Source organism: Puntigrus tetrazona, chromosome 4 (genome assembly GCF_018831695.1).
Source record: "Puntigrus tetrazona isolate hp1 chromosome 4, ASM1883169v1, whole genome shotgun sequence".
Classification (NCBI taxonomy): domain Eukaryota; kingdom Metazoa; phylum Chordata; class Actinopteri; order Cypriniformes; family Cyprinidae; genus Puntigrus; species Puntigrus tetrazona.
In genome coordinates, this window is record NC_056702.1 from 2,066,102 (window position 1) to 2,088,851 (window position 22,750).

Sequence of the window (22,750 nt, forward strand, 5' to 3'; positions counted from 1 at the left end):
AACATGCTTGGAGGAAACAGGAAGGTCGCTGCAGACGGGAAGCTGACACTCAAAACGAACTGTACACCATGTAACTCTGGTCTAACATCCTAGCCAATGATAATAGAAATAACTGTTGCTGAAAGACAATGATTTAGAGCTGATTCATGCCATCCTACGCTCTGCCGGAATGATAATAAGCTCGATTTGCATGTTCATTAGCCACTACCCATAATTCTTTTTGACAGAGGCATAAATGTCCAAGAAACAGCTGTTGTCTGTGTTTGCAGAAATACACAGTGCTCTGAGGTAATCTAGCGCTGCAGCAAAATGTCTATTTGGGTCAGCGCCTCCAGTGTTTATGGGAGTGTCGCTTTGCCTTAAATGGTCAAGCGGCTCGCGAATGTGCCAATCTGCTGATGTTTAACATTTGTTACGTTAACACCAGTTTTCTGCTTTAATGGCAGACTCCATCATTACAGAAAAAGTTAAACGAGCTGGAAGTGCAAGCCTAAGAGCACATAAGCATTAAAACAGTAATTTCTTTGTTTTCACCTCTGGCTCAGGCAAATTTTTCTTCTTACTTCCTCTGCACGAGAAACATTCATTATCTCTTTAGATGGGCAGGAAGCTAATTGGACAAAAAATAGGAGCTAAGAATGCTGGAAATGCATCACATTTATGAATCTTAAATTATTGTAAATGTGTTAAAATTGGCATTGCCCAACACTGGCTATAAACTGAAAACCTTTGCTTCCACCACTGTTTTTATATTGCATTCAGATGTCATTACATTTAAACCTAATCTGATCCCATGATACCAACACTTACATCAAACTGAACAACTGCAAAAGATGCAAAGGCTTCCAATACTCCTCCCATCCAATACTCTCAAAACAATGAGTATAACTTTTATTGTCTTTTACATAGCTTTTTTTCTACTGGTCAAAAAAAGTGAAAAAATTCATTCTCCTTTCACAACTGCCTTCTTTAATAATATCTGAAGTCCAAAAAAAAAAAAAAAAAAAAAAAAAAAAAGTAGAAATGTTGCACGATTGCACACTGACAATTTGCAAGCTGTCAACAATGAATCTAAAGATCTCACCCCATTAACAGCCCTGGGTTTACGGTGCAAAATGGCCAAGTTACCTCTCGGCTTCCAGACGCATCTCCTCCCGCTTCTGTCTCCTGAGCTCCCTGCGCCGCTCGAAATCATCATCCATGCTTCAATTCTGAGAGCGTGACCCTGGAAAACAGCAGAACATGTGTGTGCTTTAGTCTCACGCATGAACCTTACGGAAAGTCACAGAATCCCTCCGATACTGAATATGGTCTGGATTCCACAGCTGCTGCTGCTGCGACTATTTGGTTAACCTTTACACAAAAATCACGCATTCCCATATGCAAGACATTTACAGTCGATCTTTTCTCAGCCCGACATCAAACAGATCACAAGTTTGTTTTCATAATACCACTTAAAATGGAAATTGTGGGGGAGCGAGGGAGAAGAATGAAGGGAAAAAAAGAGAGAGAATGGGTGAGGAAAGGATGTTAGCACAGGATGTCCACTCAGTCAAGCAGAAAGACTCTGACTAAATATACTGCGGGGTACATTGCGGAGGAACCGAGCCCACCCAGGAGATACAGAGCTGTTGTCATTAATCTCAGCTCTGTGACGCTTCATATGGGCCGTTTCCAGACTGGCCTACCTTCACTTCAGTGATGATAACCTCTGGAATGTTTTAGCTTTCAAAACATAGCAGAAATTCGCTCTCTCGTCTCGATAGCGCTCCAACACAAAGAGAATTTCAGGCTCTTTCTTTCTCTCGCTGCAGCTGGAGCTACCAGAAAGGGCCAAAGCCGGCCTCTTCCTTTCCCATTTTTTCACCCTCCCTACTTTCCTCCGTTTTTCTCCCTCCCATTATGGTGCAAACTCTCAATCACGGCCGACGGGTCTGCCTCCTCCCTCTCTCCCCCTTTTCCTTTCTCTCTCTCTGCTGTTCTGACACTGTCCTCTCTCTCTCTCCCTTCCCGACTCCCAATTATTGCCCATTCCATTCCTTTCCTCTTTTTTTGGCTTGCTCCCTCGCTCTCTTTTGTGATCATGGAGCTGTTGCTTGTTACTTAGAATTTGCTTGCAGAAAGCGTGTTCAGAAATGCAAACGTCTGCATGCTTGCTTAAAAGTATAGGCTTTAAAAAAATGTGGTTAGCTACACTACAAGTGACTAACAAATGGTATCTAGCTGCATTAAAGCTAAGGGGCAAGTATTACAGTAAATAAATACACTCTCGGGCTCCAAAACGAGGTTTTTCACAGAAGAACCAATTTCAATTCTACAAAGAGTCTTTTCGTGAACAGTTCTAAAAAGATCACTTTTATCTTTTAGTATTAATGTGAAGAACCTTTTAAAAATATGAATTAACTTTTGTGCATTGAAAAAGGTTTAATGGGTGTTAAAGAAACGAAAAAGTTCAGCAACTGAATACATACTTTTTGTGGTCCATGGGTCACAAATGAGTTATTCTCAACACTGTGACAACCAAACTAACCAAACCAAACTTCTTCCTCACACAAGTTATCAATCTGAGGATTATCTCAAAGGTTATCTCCTTTACGATGATTTTTTTGTCCTTTTTGACAGCATTTGTCCCAATTTCTCCCAGTTGCATGCAGTGCCAATTTGAACACATTTACAGTAATTTACAATAATGTAAGATTCAGAAATGTGATGTATATCCAAAATTCTTAACTCCTAACTTTTGTCCAATTAGCTTCCTACCCATCTAAAGAGATAAATGATTTATAGGAATTCGAAAAGAATTACAAAACTAAGACACATAAAAAGATACATTTTAGATCATTTTCATGAATTAAAAATATAATTTACATGAATGAAACAACTGAAACTCTACAACACAATGACATTGCCTCTACTTACTTGGTTGCACTATGTGACAACCAACTATTTAACATTTTTCTTGTGGGGAAGAAGTGGCTTATGGTTGGGAAAACCAACACACAGCTTAGCTACTGTCCTGCTACTGCACAAGTCAGCAACGCCACTTTCTTGGTTCCCTAACACCGCTTGACACACAAAACACACACACACAAAGTGTGCAAGAACGGAGAGAGAAAGAGCGTCTCAGACACAAGAGAACAGGAAACACTTCTCCTCCTAAACCCCTCCTCCATATTCACATAACTCTGAGAGACAGAGAGAAACGGACAAAACAAAAACAGCAGCGGGAGAGGGGAAGCAAGGAATGTGAGCGAGAAACAGCGAGCGCGAGATCGAGCCGATCTTCCCTATCAAGCAGAACCGCTGCGCCCGCATTCACAAACCACAGGAATGCAGTCTATCTTTAGCTGGATCTTCTGTTTGCAGGAGCATGGCTGCTCTTCATATCTGAGCCCTTGAGCAAACAGCACTGACTCAGCTCAATAAAACTGTCACAACTGTGCACGATCAACTCAAATTGAATCAGCGCTGACCTCACATGCTAAATTTCCGATTGGAATTCAGGTTGTGTTTGTGTTTTGGTGTGTGTGTGCGTGTGTGATGGGGTAGCTGACAATAAGGCCTTGTCTTTTGAGGAAGAATGTAGAAATGGATTTGTCTCTTCCTCTCGTGGACCACCCGTGTGCCTAGATTCACGTCACTGCACTTTTTCCCTCTCCGATGTTAACGGCGAGCCGGGAGACGCCTCCTGTCTACAGAGCACGCGCTGTAATGGCACTAATAACACATTTACCTGCTAAATTACTATGTTCCTCGTAAGTACGGTGCTTAACCCTTCATCAAAGCTCATCACTGCAATGACCCATGGGAATGCAGTCTTAGAGCCTCCGTCTGTGATGTTCTCTAGGTCGCGAATGTACACACGGACGCCTGTGCCAAACCACACGAACGCTTCAGAGCTGGCTCACTTTAAACTCTGTAGGGAAAAGGGAGCAGCTGATGAAGAAAACTAAAAATGATGACAGATGGAAAAATGGCCTGACTGTAGTTTACGTGGGATTTTGCTCGATTGGTGCTTGAAATTTAAGAAGACGTCCTGAAACCCATGCATGTAACCCATTTTACTTCTGTTTTTCTGAATAAAATGATATATTCAATGAGAAAAAAAAGGATTTATTGCACAATTATTCTTTGGACTGATGTCTTATTGATTGGAGTGGGAAAGGAGTTTTATTTAAATAAAATAAAATGTAAGCTGATCATACCAAATGTTGTACAAAAAATTATCTATAATTTTTATAATGTAAAATAATATATAAAATCTATAATTTTTATAAAAAATAAAATGGCTTGATTTTGTCAGCCAAAATAAGTAGATAAATAAAAAATTATATATATATATATATATATATATATATATATATATATATATATATATATATATATATATATATACAAACCGGATTCCAAAAAAGTTGGGACACTATACAAATCGTGAATAAAAACTGAATGCAATGATGTGTAGGTGCCAACTTCTAATATTTTATTCAGAATAGAACATAACTCACGGAACAAAAGTTTAAACTGAGAAAATGTACCATTTTAAGGGAAAAATATGTTGATTCAGAATTTCATGGTGTCAACAAATCCCAAAAAAGTTGGGACAAGGACATTTTCACCACTGTGTGGCATCTCCCCTTCTTTTTACAACACTCAACAGACGTCTGGGGACAGAGGAGACCAGTTTCTCAAGTTTAGAAATAGGAATGCTCTCCCATTCTTGTCTAATACAGGCCTCTAACTGTTCAATCGTCTTGGGCCTTCTTTGTCGCACCTTCCTCTTTATGATGCGCCAAATGTTCTCTATAGGTGACAGATCTGGACTGCAGACTGGCCATTTCAGTACCCGGATCCTTCTCCTACGCAGCCATGATGCTGTGATTGATGCAGAATGTGGTCTGGCATTATCTTGTTGAAAAATGCAGGGTCTTCCCTGAAAAAGATGACGTCTGGATGGGAGCATATGTTGTTCTAGAACCTGAATATATTTTTCTGCATTGATGGTGCCTTTCCAGACATGCAAGCTGCCCATGCCACACGCACTCATGCAACCCCATACCATCAGAGATGCAGGCTTCTGAACCGAGCGTTGATAACAACTTGGGTTGTCCTTGTCCTCTTTGGTCCGGATGACATGGCGTCCCAGATTTCAAAAAGAACTTCGAATCGTGACTGCGTCTGACCACAGAACAGTCTTCCATTTCGCCACACTCCATTTTAAATGATCCCTGGCCCAGTGTAAACGCCTGAGCTTGTGGATCTTGCTTAGAAATGGCTTCTTCTTTGCACTGTAGAGTTTCAGCTGGCAACGGCGGATGGCACGGTGGATTGTGTTCACTGACAATGGTTTCTGGAAGTATTCCTGAGCCCATTCTGTGATTTCCTTTACAGTAGCATTCCTGTTTGTGGTGCAGTGTCGTTTAAGGGCCCGGAGATCACGGGCATCCAGTATGGTTTCTACGGCCTTGACCCTTTCTCACAGAGATTGTTCCAGATTCTCTGAATCTTTGGATGATGTTATGCACAGTTGATGATGATAGATGCAAAGTCTTTGCAATTTTTCGCTGGGTAACACCTTTCTGATATTGCTCCACTATCTTTCTGCGCAACATTGTGGGAATTGGTGATCCTCTACCCATCTTGGCTTCTGAGAGACACTGCCACTCTGAGAAGCTCTTTTTATACCCAATCATGTTGCCAATTGACCTAATTAGTGTTAATTGGTCTTCCAGCTCCTCGTTATGCTTGAATTTACTTTTTCCAGCCTCTTATTGCTACTTGTCCCAACTTTTTTGGGATTTGTTGACACCATGAAATTCTGAATCAATATATTTTTCCCTTAAAATGGTACATTTTCTCAGTTTAAACTTTTGTTTCGTGATTTATGTTCTATTCTGAATAAAATATTAGAAGTTGGCACCTACACATCATTGCATTCAGTTTTTATTCACGATTTGTATAGTGTCCCAACTTTTTTGGAATCCGGTTTGTATATATATAAAATGTTAATGTGTGCTGATGATATATAATACAATACTAAACAAAAAATGAAAATGTATGAGCTAATCACCCAAAATGTGTAACTATTTTTGTTAAAGCACGTGCTTTAGGTCTCATGTCAGCAAAAAAATGTCAGCAAATAAAATAAAATAACATAAAAGACATATAAATACAAATATTTTAAAAAGTATAATAATTTGTACTGATAAAACATTTGTATTATAAATATTATTAGTTACAGAGTGCACCACGCTAAACAAAATTTTTCAAAAATAAAATAAATGGAATAATGTGTGCTGATGAATCATTAATGTTTCACATAACACAGCAGTTTTCACAGCCTGAAACATAACCCGCCTCTGACCGCAGGCAATTCCTCGTACCCGCTTTGCAATAAAAAATAATTACAAACTCATTAACGTCAACACACTTAACCTGAACAATCTACCATTAGTGAGATGCTCGTAGTTCTCCGAGATAAATGTTGAGGTAAAGAACGTTCTTTATAACCAGAGCCAAAGCTGATGTGATCCACAACCCTGCTGCCAAAAGGATTAAATAACTAAATGTTTGGATCTACCACCCACCGTCTTTTGGACCCCAGCCACTCTGGACAACTTGAGAGAGACTAAATTTACTGCTCAAGAAGAGAGCCGAGCGTTGCCAACATAAACCATCACCCTTATTTGCATGTCTGTCAATATAGGTCCATTAACATAGACTGGCTTCGCTATCAGAGTTTATGCTAACACACTCTCCACGGTCGCAGTGGGAGTCTGGCGTAGGAGGACGATTCAGACCGTCTTCTCTGGCCAAGATTTTAACAAATGGAGGAGCTGTGCAGACATGTTGCATTAAAAAGCGTTTTACTGTAATGTGGTGTATATTTCACCATGAAACAACGTGGTATTAAGTACTAGATAAAATGTCCTTTTCCCTACAGGAAGAAGTCAAGTAAATCTACGTGTAACCATCAAAATGTCATGAAGTGTACTTCTACTGACTGCACTATTAGTTCACAATAGGAAGATGTTTGTGCTGTGAAGCCAAAGTAAACAAACAAATGGGCCAATTCCAAATTCATTTCAACATCAACATGGCTTTCATAACCCATTCTGTAATGTAATGTGTTTCCAAGTGAAATGTGTGAGAAAATGCAATTTTTGGACTCTGATGTTAAGAAAAACCGTAAGGTGAATTATGACTCGATATTTGCAATGCATTAACATTTCTAATTAAACATAAGGCAGGATACGTCACTGGAAATGTTCTCAGGTTTGATTAAAAGTAGGAAAAGTTTTTGAGGTCGTGCTACTGCTGCCAGGTGCAGAAAGGTATCCCAGAAATCTGCAGTGTCAGCGGCCTAACAGAGCCTCACACACACACACACACACACACCTCACTCACCTGCCACCTCATTAAAGACAATGAAGGTATGGCAGATATGCACAGCGGCCTTTCCATCTGGATTCACTGACAGCTGCTCTACACTGTAAAAATTATTCAGTAAAATTTACTGTAAAAAATGGCAGCTGTGATTGCCAGAAGGTGCAATGTCATTCACACAAGCACTAAACACCATCATGATGACGCTCATAAAATTAAAACATATAATAAACAATAAACATTTAACAACATTAGATGTCACATACAACCCTAATAAACATAACTAATAAGAAAACAACTAACTGTTATTTTGAAGAAAAAACATCAGATTTACATCAGATTTGGAGAATTCTTCAATGAATGAAATGAAAACCCAAACCTGTAGTTCTGTACAAATTATTGTTTTGAAAAACAAGGCAAAGATACTAAGGAAGATGCAACATCACTTAAATAGACAGGAACAAGAAAAACTAAGTTAAGAAAGACCAGAGTACAGAGAATCTAAATGCCTTTATGTCCTCCGTATTCACTCAAAAAAACCAAAACGGGAGAAATAAAGGGATTGAAGAGGGTGAGCTGGGAAAGCAGGTCTCGAAGCCGAGCCAGAAGAATGAAATCCACACTGCACCTCGGTCTGTCTGTCTGCATCGGCGATGACAAACCTACAGACCCACTGCTGAATTATGGGAGCGTGCGTTCGGCGGGATGCGCAGGAAATTGAGAGCACCAATAAAAGTGACTGGAGGCCAGCCGGAGTCGTCCCATAAAGCCAGCTGATTGATTGGGCGGCACACGAGCGCAGATCTCAGGACAGTGTCAGGACAGTAATGGCAGGAGTCCAGCACCAGGTCTGCTTCATGTACAATATTACAACACTATGTGACGGGCCAACAATCCCCATTAACACACTTGTGTTTATGTGCTGAAGGTCAGACGACATGCTGTGCTTCAGAGATTTTAGAGGGGAAAAAAAAGATGGTCTGGTGCAGTTTCAAAATTTTGGTTTTCACGTCATCAGTAGCAAATCAGAATTTTTTACAATTAACTGATGATAAAGAATCCTTATATAAATAATGGTATATTTATTTCTAAATCAAATCAAGTTTGGACAATGAGTACAAATTATGGGGGATTTAAGAGGTATGGCCTCCCTAATTAAAGCAAGACAAAAGAAGTCAGGTTAAATTTTTATATATACATTTTGACAGCATTTTCAAACAACAGTTAACCTCAAAACTTAGATTACAAGTTAGTAACACAAAATGTCTCTTAAATACTTACTTACAAATGTTAAGTCTTAATTAGAGGCACATTTCAGTACATTTTTGTGTACTGAAATGTGATTTTTTTCGAAAAATTGGGTTGAGCAAAACCAACCTCAAAATGCTGTACACACTGCAAAAAGGTTTTTTAAAAAGGTAAGTGTCTGCAAACTAGTTATTTTAGCTACATTAAAATAAAACATGTTGAAAGTTAGTCAGCTTAACTAGTTTAAATGTAGCTAAAATAATACATTACAACCACATACTTTACAAAAACATCAATGAATATTTTTTTTTAGTGCACTGAAATTAAGATTAAGTGAAAAATCAACAACAAGCACATACATTCTTTAAAAGCGTTCTGAAATGTAACCTTTGTCATAAACAAGGGCTCTTGTCCTCCAATATCAACAATATCAATAGTAATCTTATTGAAAAATGAGCTGTATTATGCACAAATGCTGGTTTGATTTCTTCGGTGATGTTCAGCTTACTGAAGGCCGTTTCCACGTAACCAAAAGCTTGGTTTGGACTCTCCAATGCATCAGCACATTTATGACTCTAGGGCCTTAAAGAAGAAACAGAAGGAATGAGAGAGTAAGTAAGAGAGACAGAGAGAGAAAAAGAGCAGGATATGCTGCTATAAATCCAGTAGAGATTTTGGCAGGAAGAGCAGCAACTGCTTTTCATGGCTGTCACCGGGAGAAGAGGATACACGAGAAAAGTAGGTTGGTACTCTACCTACCTAACCTTGGCTTGAACACTGAAATTACTGCTCACGATGAATCTCTCAGAATATTTCTACACTGGCATCGATAATACAAAAGCTTTGGCTTTGCATAATGCTGCAAGCATGCATGTTCACTGCACTCCAACATCGGCGACATCGTGGGTTCGATTGCCAGGGAATGCATGAGCTTTATTAAAAAAAAGTCTATTTATCTTAAATGATAAAGTAAATTTCTTTTAATAAAGCATCTGGTAAAATATTGTACAGGCAGGATAAATGTACAGACACCCTTTTTAGGGTGATCCAAGACACCTTGGTTTAGTGTCTGGAACCTGATCACCACATAAGGTTTTCTTTTGCGATAATGACTCGCTGACTGTACATTATCTCTTAGGTTTTAAAAAAGGGAAGGAGGGGATCAAAAATTCAAGCATGGGCAAAAATAGGCCTCAGTCATTGAATTTCCACTTGAGGTTGGAAAAGGAGATTCTTGCATTCCCAGACAATGGATCGCATTCCCCGACACGTCTGCATGTCCTGTGAATCACTCTAGGCCCGCTGGCCTACAGTTACCTGCGCAAACGACAAATACATCTTAAACCACTCAATTACCCACGATGCCACGCAATTACAGGCTATGGGATACAGAGTAAATGTCAATAGCTGTAATAAGTAAACCACCTACTCTACACCTATGATACACTACGAAATACACTACCTAAAAATTCAGCAATGAAATCCCAGGTATTAATTACAAAATACATTCAAGTAGAAAACCATTATTTTAAATAATAAAAAAAAAAATTAAATAAAATTTTTTGCTGTACTTTGGATCAAATAAATGCAGACTTGGTGAGCAGAAGAGACTTCTTTAAAAAAACATTACAAATCTTAAGGGTATAATATGAATATATATGGCATTTCCTCTTTTAAAATGACCCTGTACTGTATACATACATATACACAATTAAATTATTAACTTAAAAAATTAGATTTGCATATATAAAAGAATTTAGTTTGCCAAATCATTCACCTTAAATGTTCACTTTCTCTTTCTAGCACAAAGAACCAAATACGAGAAACGCAAGCACATGGGTGCAGGATGTCGGAAAAAATGTTTTTGTTTCCGCTTTTGAATGGGCAATTTTCATAGGCATTAACTCATTAAACCCAGGGCCATTTATTTCCGCACAACAGCAGCTGTGCTTCTGGAAATGCATTTCAGGTGCAGAGATGCTTTCATGTGATGCATTTTAAAATGCTGATTTTAAATGGTCCTCTCATGCGCGTCCAAAGATCGCACCACTATCGGCATGCAAGCTCCTCAGAAAAGAAAAAAAGGGGGAAAAGGCCAAATTGAGATGCTTGTACGGCATCAAACGTCTGCTGCCTATTGGCTTGGCTCCACATGACCAAATATGGTAGGAAAAAAGCTCTCTTTCCCGTAAGCAACATGCACAAAAAAAGAAAAACCCAAGGGTTTCACATGCTGTGAAGACAGATAGAGCCTAGTACTCAAACTCGCTGACCACAGAGAGAGAGTGAAGGGACTTCTATCTGCTCTCCCAATGATAACGCTACGTGACGTCCGAGTAGCATCACACAACAAAACATACCTAGCATGCTAGCTGTCCCAAACCACATCCAATCCCACTTCTACACATCCTCGGCTTGCTGAGTGAAAAAACTGAAAAAACCTTTCCCTCCCAGCATTTTTGTCCAAGATTGAGCGGTTTTAGCTTTGAGCTACGTCTCCTCTTACATAACGGCGAGAGACCAGAGTGGAAAAAAAGGTTCTTGTCCAAATATCCAGCCACGGAGATGGCCTATCTCAGTATATCAGTGAGCTTTTGAAGAGTGCTTCACGCTCTACGCAGCTGTGTGATGCAGAAGAAATGAAGCCAAGCGCATTTAGCATCCTTATAATGACACGTGACGTTTTTCACGACCTGTTCAGATCGCCAGAGCGTGCGAGAAGACGTCTGCCAGCACTAAGTGTTTAATCCGTCATTCGTTCGGGTTGGGATCTGATGAGCTCAGTGTGATGTCATGCGAGATACAGTGCTATAAAAGCGATCGTGTACATTTGCTACATTGTATGTTGACAACTGACAAACTTTTCCAAGGAAAATGATCTCATCCTCACTTCTTTCTAAACCTTTTTTAAAAAATTTCTGAAGAAATTGGCTGCTCTTTTTCATGCAAGTGAATGAAAACTGGATCTGTCAAGATAAAAAAAAAAAAAAAGTAATAAAAGCAGTTCTCACAACTTGTGCATTGCATTGCAAATCTATCATATGATAAATTTTGTTTCATGAACAAGCTCAAATTTAATTAGTTATTTATTGATAATTTTGCCCTCTACAGAAGTGATTAGAAAGGATGCAAGTGTCTAAAAAAATTAAAAAATAATATTAAAAAATAATAGTAATATTAAAAGTAGTACAATTTTAATTGTAAATTTTTTATATTTCAGATGTCAACAGAAAGTGAATCATAATAAATGTTATTATATTTATGATATGATTAAAAGTTCTTGATAAATGGGTAAAACCTAGTGGTTTGAAGGATAATGGGTGTGTGTGTGTGTATATAATATAAAAATAATTTAAACTATCTATATAATTTTATAACAATAAATAAAATATTTCTACAGTACACATTCTAGTATATGAAATCAAAATGTAAGAATGTATGAAACTTTTATTGTTTTGATGCTTGAAAAACCGCATCTTTAAGCCCAATGCATTCATTTCTTTTTAAGAGCTACAGATGAGAGAAACCTGTTCTGGTCCATTCATCACATTAAGCTATTACATGGCTTCAGAAGACTTCGAAGGTAACACACAAGTCCTTCAGACTACTTTTGTGGTTTTAAATGTGCTTTTTTTGACAGATCTGATTAACTTTCATTTCCAGAGAGCAGCACATAATTACATTTTTGGGTGTAATTATCCTTTAAAGCTTGTTTCTGTATATAGGCCTTCTACCAAACACCCATCTGAGGTATTAAAAACACCAGGCTTTGCTAAATATCAATTACATACTACATTTGACCTAACATGAGGGCCTCATTTAGGACGAGGCTGCATTTAGCTGCCTGCTTTTCCTCTTGCAATTAACATAACCCAGCACTCTCCATGTATATATTACAGCTGGAACATTAAATGGAACATAAAAATGTATTTCTCATAAAGCTAAGAAGTTCCTGATGTGTCTTGTGAAGTGTGTCTATGGAACCCTGAACACAAGAACGGCAACAAGACTGAAAGAAAAAATATGGGTAAAACCACCAGTGTGATTTAAGGCTCTGTTCAACATCAATATGCAAGAAATATTTTCCCGTTGTGCCCTACATGGTAGCAATGCAAGCCAAAAGCATGAAGCGTTCACTCAGTGCGTGTGTGCAATATGTTCCCTTGTCCTCCATCCTCAGAAACCAGCTTCTGTCATGTTATTTGTTTATGCCTCGTAAGTCTCTGAACTGTGCAAAAACATTCACTCCCCGAGGAGTTATCGGCACGGATAGTGACATTTTTCCATTCCATCAGTATTAATCTTCCTCAGTGTGGCTGTTTTATAGTCCAGAACTCAGACAATGGAATGTGCTTTTTTTTTTCAGCGCGCAAGATTTTAAGAGTATTAATTGACAAGAAATTTCTGAAAAATGCAGGGCGTTGCATTCCTCAGGAGAGATAGCAGAAATAAGATTATAATAACTCGGGCTGGATGACCTCATTGGCAGGCATTACTCAAGGATGCATCATTCGGGAGTTGGAGAGAAGGAACCGTATTTTGTGAGCAAACACGCAGAACACAAGCTCTGACGTTTTAACAAATGGTCACCAAGAGTGTATGTCAATGTACGTCAAGATCCGGGGAGGAGTAATTACTAAAAGCTATCTGACAGAGAGAACATACTTGACTCACTGCCATGAGAGTATTATACACACACACACACACACACACACACACACACACACACACACACACACACACAGATATATACACAAATATATGAAGAGTTTATCTGCAAAAACAAATTACTTTTTTTTTTTTTTTCAATAATAATTTTTATTGCGTTTTATTTAAATTTAATAAAAAAAAAACACAACAACAATAATAATTGAAATTCACAATAAAAAAAGTTGCTAAGAAATGTTAAACAGTTAATCTTCATATATACTAATATTTCATTAATAATAATAAAAATAATAATACTACAATATATTCATTGCCAAGATTTTATATATATTTATAGCAATAATAATAATAATAATAATAATAAATATATATATATATATATATATATATATATATATATATATATATATATATATATATATATATATATATAATATTTATTATTACACACACAAACATTACATTTTACAATAATAGTATTAACAATGATATGTACTAGTATGTATGTATGAGCGTGTGTGTACATACACATTATTAAAGGAAGGTGATATATAATGATATATAACATATAAGCATAAAAATATGCATGTTCATGGCAGAATCCGTTATACTTTGGGACTCCTTAGATGACACATTCCTGAGTGCAGAACCCTTTCCCGTGCCCCTCTCCTCTCTCTTCCAGCTACGCTACCAGATCTCCCCTCTTCTGTGCATATTTCTGCTGGCTGTTATTATTAGCATGGCTCCAGGCCAGCGTTGTCAGGGGCCGAGTGCTGTGTGGCCCCCACCGACAGCAGCTCGACCTGTAAAGCTGCAGGTATATAACACACACAGCGAGTGTCACTCGCACTGGCCACGTCGCCGTGTATAAGACATAGTCTGGCAAATTCACCATGGCTATGTTTAGTGCCACAGGACTGTGCAGCTCGTTCAGGAAAACCTCAAAAAAATTTTTTTTTGCTGCGGCTGCAACTGCCAGTTCCAAGAAAAATCTCTCTTTCTCGAGCAAGCAGGCAGTCACTTATATTTACCCGGCTTTGGACGATTTTGCGAGCTTTATGATAAATTCCTCTATTTTAGTCGAGTGAAATACTACCGCAGTTAAGCCTAGAAATGTTTGAGTGCGAGCGCTCCGTCATGCGGCTCAACTCGACGTACCCTTCCACTCCGCAAAGCCTTTTAAGGAAAGAAAAAGTGCATAAATCATTACCTCAGAGTTCAACATAAAGGACTCCTGCTGCATAATCTTTACATTTACAAGAAAAACACAAATCTCAGGCAAGCATGAAATTGTAAATAATTGAATATTGGAGCTATGGGGTGGTTTCAGGTTCGCGGGTTGAGGGTAGCTAATGGCCAAACTGGAAATGAGATTAATCCACAAACCCAAGAGCCACTCCAAACGACGCTGACCCTCGCTTTTACACACCTGTGCCACACACAAGCACCCATTCAGGGTGCTGACACTGCTTGTGTTGACACAGATCCTGAGTGACTCGCTTACTGCGTTTCAGAAGCGCCCGACTCAATTCCCGATCATTAAGTCTAACCTGAACTAATGGAGGGCCGTTATTATCCGCGGTGGTCTCGCAGACGCCTGTCACAGACTTGAGTGGCGCTACAGCCACACACACACAGACAGAGCAGACAGATTACAACAAGTGGCCATTGTTCTCGTTACTGAGGCCGTGTTCATTAAAGCAGACCTTAATGAGGTCTGCAGGCCTTCCACAGACACACACACACAAGACCTCCGTCACATTCATCAAAACCTCTCAAGTATTTCATCACTCAAAGAGACACGCACAACTGCTTTTACCCATTTTTAAAGACCTGTTTGAATGCTGTGTGCGTCAGTGATTAACAATAACGAGTCTGTAATTACGGCCGACTCCCTATCAATTTGCATCCCCCATTTTTTTTTTTGCATCAGGCCAAGAAGAAATAAACAAAGGGCCTGTTTGCTGCTGCTATTGTTTTGCCCTCAGCGTCAGCGAATGCTAATTTCCCGCAATTTGGTTGTTGACCCTGTTCCAAAACATGGCTGTTTTGTAGACTGTCTATACTTGAATTTAAGGCAGCATAATAACTGAAACTGAACCTCATGAGCGATTAATTGTATTTTATATTAGTATCATGCGAAACTACAGCAAACAAGATTTGTTTTTTTTGTTCATTTTTGACATTAAATGAAATGTTTCAACATGCCATCTTGGATGATTTTTTTATAACATAGCCTACAAGTTTTCTTTTTAAAGCAATGACAAAAAGAACCATTTTTGATTCACCAAATAATATTTAACATCCATGGATCAATATTAAATTTCACAAAAGGTTCTTTATAGTGGAAAAAATGTTTACACCAGTCAATAATTTTGCTATAATAACCCCTAGATATGCAAATTTCAGTTGATTAAATTTGCGCTAATAAAGTCTTACTACCGTACTGGAAAGAAAAAAGTAGCACATTGATCTGCTAGTCACTGATACTCTTTGATGAAGAGATCTTGTCAAATGCTTCTGCAAAAAATGCATTTTAAAAGATGAATGTATGGTCGAACGTATCTGTGAATGTTTCTAAATGCTCACTATAAGAAGCCCCTGCCGAATAGAAGTAACTACAACTTTTTTCTCACAATTCCGAGATATAAACTTGCAATTCCAAGATAAGGACAATATCTAGCAATTCTGACTTTAGAACATGTAATTGCAAGTTATTCAGGATTTTGATATATAAACTCACAATTCAAAGAATCGATCAACTCTCTAATTCCTCTCAGAATTGGGATGCCGATTATACAACGGTACTATATGATGTGTTTTTTAGTTCTGAAGTGAATCCACCTGTAAAGTTGAGTTGATGAGTTGTGGGAAAACTATAAAGAAACCAGAAATAGTCATTAACCTAGTACCTTTGTCATACTCATTTCAACATACTACTATACGGAACACACTAATTTAATCTCCAAATACTATGTTTGCTGAAATGCGACACAGCAGATTTGTTCACAAAGCTAATCACAATGCATATTGCCTTCTTTATGAAGAATATGTGCAGTGCTGCCTTTGAATTTGGTCAAAATGTTGTATCTTAACATTACAAACCTTTTTGAACAGCTTTTGATGCCTTAAGATCTGAGCAGGCAGTTCACTAGGTCTTGGAACAGAGCTACTACTCAACCAATGCAAATGTATATTTTTATGATTACCCATTCTGGACATATTTTCGGACTACTGAGACATGTATCAAATCAATTCCCTGCCTTTTCTGCTCACTTGGAATCACTAGCCCTGCAAAGTACAGCAGGCAAGCGTCTCCACTAGTTTGGACTCCAACTGAAAAGTAATAAAATTCGCTTTAAAAAAGCCAGACCTGAGATGTTTATTAATAGCATGAAGAGCGATTGTAATGGCGAATCATTAATAACACATTTCTTATGAGGTAAGAGTCTCTCCGATGCCAGTTTGTCTCTGTACAGAGCGTTGCTGATTAAAAACTCTCACCATGAGAGCGCGTTTCTGCGTCTGACTCGCTGCCAGCTGACTGCCGATGAAGAAATTAACTCATTCCACAGTCCTTCTCAACTTACAAATACACACCGAGCTGCAATACCGCAAAGTGACGTACAGTTCCGCTTATGTAAGGCAGTCAGGATGCATTTCATTTAACGCGAGCAGGTAAATATACATTTGAAAAAGGATTCGTGAGTGACAGCCATGCCGGCGGCTTTGATCTCAGGCTTTAATCAGCTTTAATTGGCTCTCGCAGAAAAACGCAATGACATGCGAAGTGGAAAGAAAAAGGAGGCGAGTGTGCGACTCTGCCTCGCATTCCTGAGGATCCCTCTAAGGCGAGTGTGCTAGTACGTAAATATGCTTCTGATTAGACGGAAAGAGTTCACTCCATAAAGGCTCTCTTAAACAATTACCGCTGCTACCATTACCAGACGCACACTTAAAGACTGAGGTCTATTAAGGAATTAACAGACAAAGAAATAAGCGTCTGAGGTATTCAGGGGATTTTGCTCTGGGTTATTTATTTTTTTTATGATTTCAACATCATCAGTCAGCTTTTGTCTTTGGCAGTCCGCGTAGGTCATCTGTTACTCAATACCGCTCAAATTCATCATGCTAGCAGTAACATCACCTCTCAAGATTGGCTTTTTATTTGACCCAGCTTGGCTCGTGATAAGGATGCATGTACGATCTGACCATGTAAGGCTGAAAGAGCACAAGGCGAGAACCGGCAAAGAAAAGCGCGCTTGCTTTCTTAGGTCAGGAGGTCAGGTTTGACTAGCAGCTAGCTAAAGCGCTCCTTACCTCAGCAGAATCGGCATTCGTCAAATCAAAGCTCGCTGGCTCTCCCTCAACACCTTTATGGGATCGCTGGCTCACAACACGGGCCTCAGCTAAGCACCTACATCAACATGACCTCATGCTAGAGTCAACGTCAATTTTCATGCGTTCTTTCGCTTCTGCATCATGACCGACCCTAAATATGTCCCCTAATTCTTCATTTCCCTCTCACGGAGTGATTTCTGATGGAATGTGCTGGACATCTCTTGATTAGTTTTGTTTGTTTAGTGGTCGGCCGAGGCAGAGGACGGGGAAAATGGGCTCGCCGAGACATTTCCTGCCCATGTTTTTGCAGATGAGAATCAGCTCGCTGCAGAAAATAAAAACTTGTATTGACTACACGTTACTATTATGGTCATTTCGAAAGCTTGACATGACATGGTTTTTGAAGGATGGCATATTCATTCAGGGAAGTAAGAATGATAAGAAAAGTGCAGGGTCACTCTGAATCAGTTATGAATATTGAATATTTGATTAAATGATTGTCACTTACCACTTGCATGTTCATTTAGACTAATGAACATTCCTCTAGCTCAAAGAAATGCCAAGGTCATGGATTCGATTCCCGTGGGAAAGCAATGTAATGCAATGTAAATGGCTTTGGATAGAATAATAAGCCAAATGAAGATGCTACCAGTTAGCAGGCTCTTTTCCTTAAATGTAAAGTTTATCTAAAAATGACAATTCAGTCATCATATAATTCACCCTCATTTCACCTGCAAGAATGTCTTTCTACTGAATTTTGAAAAATGTCTTCATAGAAAGTCAGTTTGGACACCACTGTCTTTTCACATATTTTGCATACACATACACAAATGAAAGTAAATTATAGAGGTTTGGGACAACTTGAACATAAGCAAGAATGCCAAAATTTTCTGTGTGAACTAGATGGCCAGGATACATTTCTTTTCTTTGCATTTCAGCCAAAATTGTAAACGTTCCCTTATTCTAAATCTAGCCACATGTAGACAGTTTATCAATACTGCAGCTTCATAGTTGTCATCTTTTTTCCCTACTGAAGCATTATTATTTAAGTCCAATTATGACCATGCATATGAATGAAGAAGCAAAAACATCCATTAGCCTTCATCACCCCTGAAAAATCCTGACAAACCAGCAGTCTGAGAGCAAGCCTAGTGCACTTAAGATCTCCTCAGAATCCAAGGCCAGGCACCATTAGACTTTTCCACTGAAACCTGCCGGCTCAATAAAGGACAACAAACAGACCACAAAGTCAAATTACAGCAAAAAAAAACCTGGAATCCTGCTGCAGAAGAACTTAATGTAAAAGGCGGGAGGAATTTCAGATTTATATATTACTAACAAAACATCTGGGGCACTTATTGCATATTTGCAGGGACCTAAATAAACACAAGCTAAAGTTTCAGACGGCTCTGACTTCACAATCGAGGAATGCCCCCGTTTCGCCTGCGTTTCCCGATCGTCACCGTCGGTTTGCAGCTCAGCGGTTCTGAGAACGCTCAGAAACGCTGCAGCGTTACACAACTGCGGTTCCTGGATCCAGTGCTTTAAAATTACAGGCTATCGGATTCAAAGCGGCAGAGGAATAGCTGAACATATGAAGGGGGAAGGGCTACAGAGCTGCATCTCCTCCTGGGGTTTCTGCAGAATGAACAGAAAAAGTTCATTTGACACCTCACAAGGGTCATCTAAAAGAATCATTATTTCAGCTTTGCTTTACACAATGACTTTGACGATGCTTTGTATTTCCAAAGTGTAAGCAATAAAAATAGACAGACAATGCATGACGCATGTGCATAAATCTTCTCGTGGATAACCAAAAGTGATTTCAGTACAGTGATGGGAGTTTCATATCTAGAAAAATGTTTTGCACATTTAATGAGAACCTCTATAATGCAAACTTGCAAATTAAATTGTCAGCTCAACTATATAATTACATGTTTTGATGCATTTGAGCGATCCAAATAGAGTTTTGGCCAATGTTCTGCTTTTGATAAAACAAGGCCATGAATGTAGACTAAACCAGATAAGAAGCAGAAGGACATCAATCTAGGACTGTCCGAATGCCCAAATAGGGCCGGGCTGTATGAGACTGTAAACCGTGTGACAGCAGAAGCATGTCTGCCGATTCTGATAAACGTTTTTTACCTGTAGTCTGACACCAAACAGAAAACTATAATCTTCTCTGCATGTTGTTTCACAGACGGGTGCCTCCACTGCACAGCTCCATTGATTATAGTGTGAGTGATTTAGATTTGACGTGACATGCCACTCACATCCGGTAACAACACGTAACTGTAGGTTATTTACATGTGGCAAGCGGCCTCACATCTAGCCATATTAATAAGAATTCATCCAGTCTTATTTACACTAGATTACTGTTTTACTGTTTTAGTCTTATGTATATTATATATATATATATATATATATATATATATATATATATATATATATATATATATTTAAAATATTAAGCTGCTGTTTTAAAGTTTCATGGATGCATTTTTTATAGCCAAAAATACATTAAAAAATTGCAATAGAATCAAATATTATTGACAAATACTGTCATGTGATCCTTCAAAAATCATTCTGATTCACTAAATATTATACGTTATTATTAGAGTTGGAACTTTGTGCCACTTAATTTTATTTAAGTGGGGGTTTATTTATATTTTCCCATGAAAATAAATGTGGCAAATCATGCCAAAGTGTTTCAAACACTTGCCATAAACACACTGCAATAATCTACTACCAAAAAAGGCCTCCATAATTCAAGAAGAAAAGACGGTATCTTTTGACATTATATACGCCTAAAGACAGCTGCTTAATGTATCTAAGTGACAGACTATCTTAAACATTAGGCTAGCAGTCAAAACGGTGTCTAAACAAATGGTCCTTATTGCATCTCAAATGTTTTATTGTGCCTTAAAATGCCACATTTCATTTGCACCTCACGTCTGTCGTCTTTTCCCCACTGAGAAGCAAGCAGTCCTTGGGTTTCTAAACGCAGGAAAACACTACCGTCTTTCTCCTTGGATTACGGTGTCATCCTTTTGGCAGCATATAGTGTTTATGACAAGGGAAGAATTTCAGTTCTCTCGGGTCACTGTGACTTTATTCATCATGATTTACACGAGTGGCTCTGGACGGGTCTGTTGTAAGATGGACCCTCAAGACCCCTACAGGCAGCCTGTTCCCATAACCCAACAAAGAGGGAGCCAAAACAGAGAAAAAGTGCAAAATGGGGGAAAACACTGCTGTTTTGCATTCCAGAGACTATTCCAATCATCTGTCACCAAGTTCAGTCTGCTCCTTTTAAGGCGAGGGCATTCCCCACATATTTTCCAAACACCACACTGTTATCAGATCCCGTTTCATGGCCAATTACTGGCCCGCAGTATTGTGAGGACCACGCTTCACTGTCCGGGCTGCTATTCTGACAGACCATCACTCCATCATTCTGCGTTCACATCTTCCCTCAAGCTCGAACTCGTACATCTAAAGGTCAGAGCAATAAAACGAGGTCCAGAATCACAATCTGACAGATTCTGCACTAAGCTGCATGCACATTATAAGCTGAATCAGCCGAATACACAGCTGCCCTACAGTAGGCGCGGAAGCCTGGCCTGTGCGGTTGTGTTAATAAACGGGGCCATAAAATTAATTTAATAGTTTGCAATAAGTACAGAGCTTGCATTCTTTGTCGGTCGGGATTTACGGGTTCGCTGCCAAAACGCAAACAGCAACAATCGAGATGCTTCATAAATGCATCGCTTTAGTTAAACAAGCACTCAATGGTTCCCAGAAGAGAAATTTCCCAAAGCATCCAGTTTAAACCCCCCACCCCCTCAGCTCCGTCCCAAATCCCACAACAGACATGAATTAAACAATACAAGAATGTTCATGGCCGGTGATTCCACGCCACAAATATTTTGAGAAGAGAGTGTGGAGATGCGGGCAGCCAGAGAAAACTCTAAATCCGTTTTGGACGATACCAAGGAGACTCTTAATGGGTTACAGCATCTCTAAATCTGGGAGAGTAGCTCCCTATTTATGAAGACTACAGGATGCTTAAGGAGAGATTACTTACACAGAATACCCCAAAAAGATGCAAAAAAGCTGAAGATCCCTAAAAGAGTTCAACGCAATAAAAGGGTACACTTAAAAAAAAATCCAATCAGGTCTACGGAGTATCAAAATGCATTTTTAGACAGTTCTGCCAGCTGTCAATCAACTCGGGCCCTTTTCTAGAGATTTCAGCATGTGTATAGGAAAGAAATCCAGGCTGTAAATGTAAATAAGGTAAAGAAGTATGCAAAATGGTGGATGTGGAAAGAAGAGGGAGAAGAAATAGGATTAAGAGACTTAAATAAACATTCAGTTTCACTCTCAAACATTCAAATAACAATCAACATGCATCAATACAAAAGTAACTTATATTTGCATGCACCCCATAGCTGAATTTCATATTCAGGGCTACAACTTTCTAAAAGTTTCTAAAATAATCTATAATATTCAACATACTATAAAACGCATGCAATATAAGCCACGCTTTTCAACAAAAGACTTCACAGAGACTAACGCCAAACGGTTAATGTTTTACCAAGCTAGGAGGAAGAGTGTATAGAAAGAGCGTCAAGTTAGTAAACTCGCAGCCGAACATCTGGCGGTGAAGGTAAAGCTCACCTGCGCGTTGAGGCGAACGAAGCGTGCGTCCTTTAGATGTGCGAAGAAACCTGCAAAGAGAAAATGACTTGAGCTGTTCCTTCACTCCCAAAATCTCCAGCGTTCAGTAACAGGACTCTGAGTTTGGGAAGCTCCGCCCTTTAGAAGCCGTTCACTCCATCCGACCTCCGCCTTCTTCACCCGCCGAGTACAGTTGCAGTTCCAGACTCGTCTAAAGCATCGGTAACACGATTAATAACCCCAATTTCAAGGGGAAAAAAGAATATCACTGCATTATAATATCCTTATGAAATCATTGTTTAATTCATATAGTTAAATCCTAAAATATCTAATACAATTTTATTACTTCCATACGTGCATATCCCGTTTTATTATGTGACCGCAGCACAGAAAGGAAAACATATATTTGACAGCAAACATCATG

At 38.9% G+C, this 22,750-nt stretch overlaps 1 protein-coding gene across 5 annotated transcripts in view; it reads right to left on the reverse strand.

Annotated features, from left to right (window-relative positions):
• The window catches only part of cald1a (caldesmon 1a), a 45,627-nt gene extending 23,149 nt beyond the window's left edge, over window positions 1-22,478 (reverse strand). For 3 of the 5 annotated variants that reach the window (XR_006250653.1, XM_043237018.1, XM_043237016.1), the window contains exons 1-2: window positions 22,327-22,478; window positions 1,129-1,225 (exon numbers count right to left, since the gene is read on the reverse strand). Coding sequence is in view for 4 of the 5 variants with exons in the window: in XM_043237018.1 (XP_043092953.1) it covers window positions 1,129-1,202 (74 nt within the window). In the remaining variant the exon portion in view is untranslated. Of the gene's footprint in view, window positions 1-1,128; window positions 1,226-1,688; window positions 1,824-22,326 lie in introns of those variants that run through there. The other 2 variants (XM_043237019.1, XM_043237017.1) reach the window with 2 other exon arrangements.
• Between the last annotated feature and the right edge of the window lie 272 nt (window positions 22,479-22,750).